This window comes from Alligator sinensis, unplaced genomic scaffold, assembly GCF_000455745.1.
Source record: "Alligator sinensis unplaced genomic scaffold, ASM45574v1 scaffold1052_1, whole genome shotgun sequence".
NCBI lineage: Eukaryota > Metazoa > Chordata > Crocodylia > Alligatoridae > Alligator > Alligator sinensis.
In genome coordinates this window covers 56,500-58,102 of record NW_005842971.1, presented here as the reverse complement: position 1 = coordinate 58,102, position 1,603 = coordinate 56,500, and the positions used below count along the sequence as shown (strand labels likewise).

Sequence of the window (1,603 nt, the reverse complement as noted above, 5' to 3'; positions counted from 1 at the left end):
GGAGCCTAGCAAACTTCGTGTGAGTCCATTCAGAGCTCTTTTGTACGAGTACTTTCTTCGGTTGGCACGACGGGCTCGCGGTTTAGAGCCTCCAACCGGACGGGCTAGAAGAGTGTTCACGGGAAGGAACTCTAGTCCACCTCTTATCTTTTCTATCTGTAACCGTAACTCAAGCAAGTTTTCCTGCCTGCACCGCGACCATCTTTGGTGTAAGTAAACAATCTTTAAATCAACCACTACACCTCTGTGACTAATTCTAGCCCGTGCGTGCCTTGCCACCGCACGGTCTCCTCTGACCCCGCGTGCCCGGGCTGCTGGCCACAGCCTGCGTGCGCAAAGATGGGTCCGCATATCGCTCCCGGCTCGCACATGGCGACATGGATGGGATCGGGAGGCGGCCCGCACAGAAAGTTAACTATACATTACCTCCGTGGGTACTGCCCCATGCCAGAAATAGGTTATTCCCAGCAACTAGGAAAACCACCTGAATGGTCACAGTATTTCCCTTGTGCTTCAACATTGATGATCTGGTTCTCGCTCAGTCACAGTGAGCAAAATAAAGTAAATAAGAAGAAGATTAATTTACATGCTTATTTGCATATAAATGTACAATAGCTTTTCAGAAAAGATTATAATTTTGAGTTTCCAATACAATAATTTCATATTTAAGACGCGGCAATGCTGCTCTACAGTAGGGCTCTCAGCTGTCGGAGCCACAGTGGAGCAGGTGACAGCAGATGTATCAGTTTGGTGGGGCCCAACTGTGGCTCGAGGTGGGTATACGGAGCAGCTCTTTAGCAGCTGTGAGCCATTTCCAGGGGCCCCAGAGCCTCTTGCTTGGTGCTTCCCTGCTCTGTTGCTTTTCCAGGTGGTTCCCAGCCCTCTCCAGCCAAACAATCCCGGCTACGTAGCAGACGACTCATCTGTCCCAACCCTGGCAGTCAGGAAGCCCTGCTTCCCAGCAGCTAGTCATCTCAGGAGAGCTCTGCTTGGGAGACCCCACAGGGGCTGGCAGTCTCCTCGGTTTCTAGTTTTCTTTTTTCTGAATGCATGGATGAACGTAAATGTGGGAAATAAACCAACCTCCGAAAAGAGCCTTTCCTGAGTATCCAGCTGCAGGCACCTCTGCCCCCTCTGGGGTGGTCAGCCTGAGACAATTCTGCTGCAGATGCGGTTGCTCTTTTTGCTCAAGGGGTAGGGGTTGATGCCTCCTGCAGGGAAGTCCAAACTGCTGCACCAGGCCTGCATGGCAGAGACCCTCTGGGATGAGGAATGGAAAGGTCAACATTACTACCAAACAAGTTCCTTATCACAGATCCTACAGTCTGCCCACCTGGCTTCAACATGCCATGCTATCAGTGGGCCTTGCTGAATAGGTGCCAGACAGGGCAAGGTGTGTGTGCAGCCAACCTCCACTGCTGGGGTCTTTGTGACAATCCAGACTAGCTGTGGCCAAACACACCATGTCACGTATTTTTGATGATGACTGCCGGCCTGGGCATGCAGGCAGGGGCATGCAGACAGCAGATCGTGGGTCTGCCCCAGCTCCGGAGCACACTGTCACCACTGCAAGATCCCAGCCCCGGAGCAGCTCCCTGCCTAG

General features: G+C 52.5%; 1 protein-coding gene across 1 annotated transcript in view; it reads right to left on the bottom strand.

The window, feature by feature from the left end:
• The window catches only part of ZRANB2 (zinc finger RANBP2-type containing 2), a 22,248-nt gene extending 21,802 nt beyond the window's left edge, over positions 1-446 (bottom strand). Inside the window, exon 1 of the mRNA XM_006036556.2 lies at positions 427-446. Within this exon, the coding sequence (XP_006036618.2) occupies positions 427-446 (20 nt within the window). The remainder of the gene's footprint in view (positions 1-426) is intronic.
• Positions 447-1,603: the final 1,157 nt, after the last annotated feature.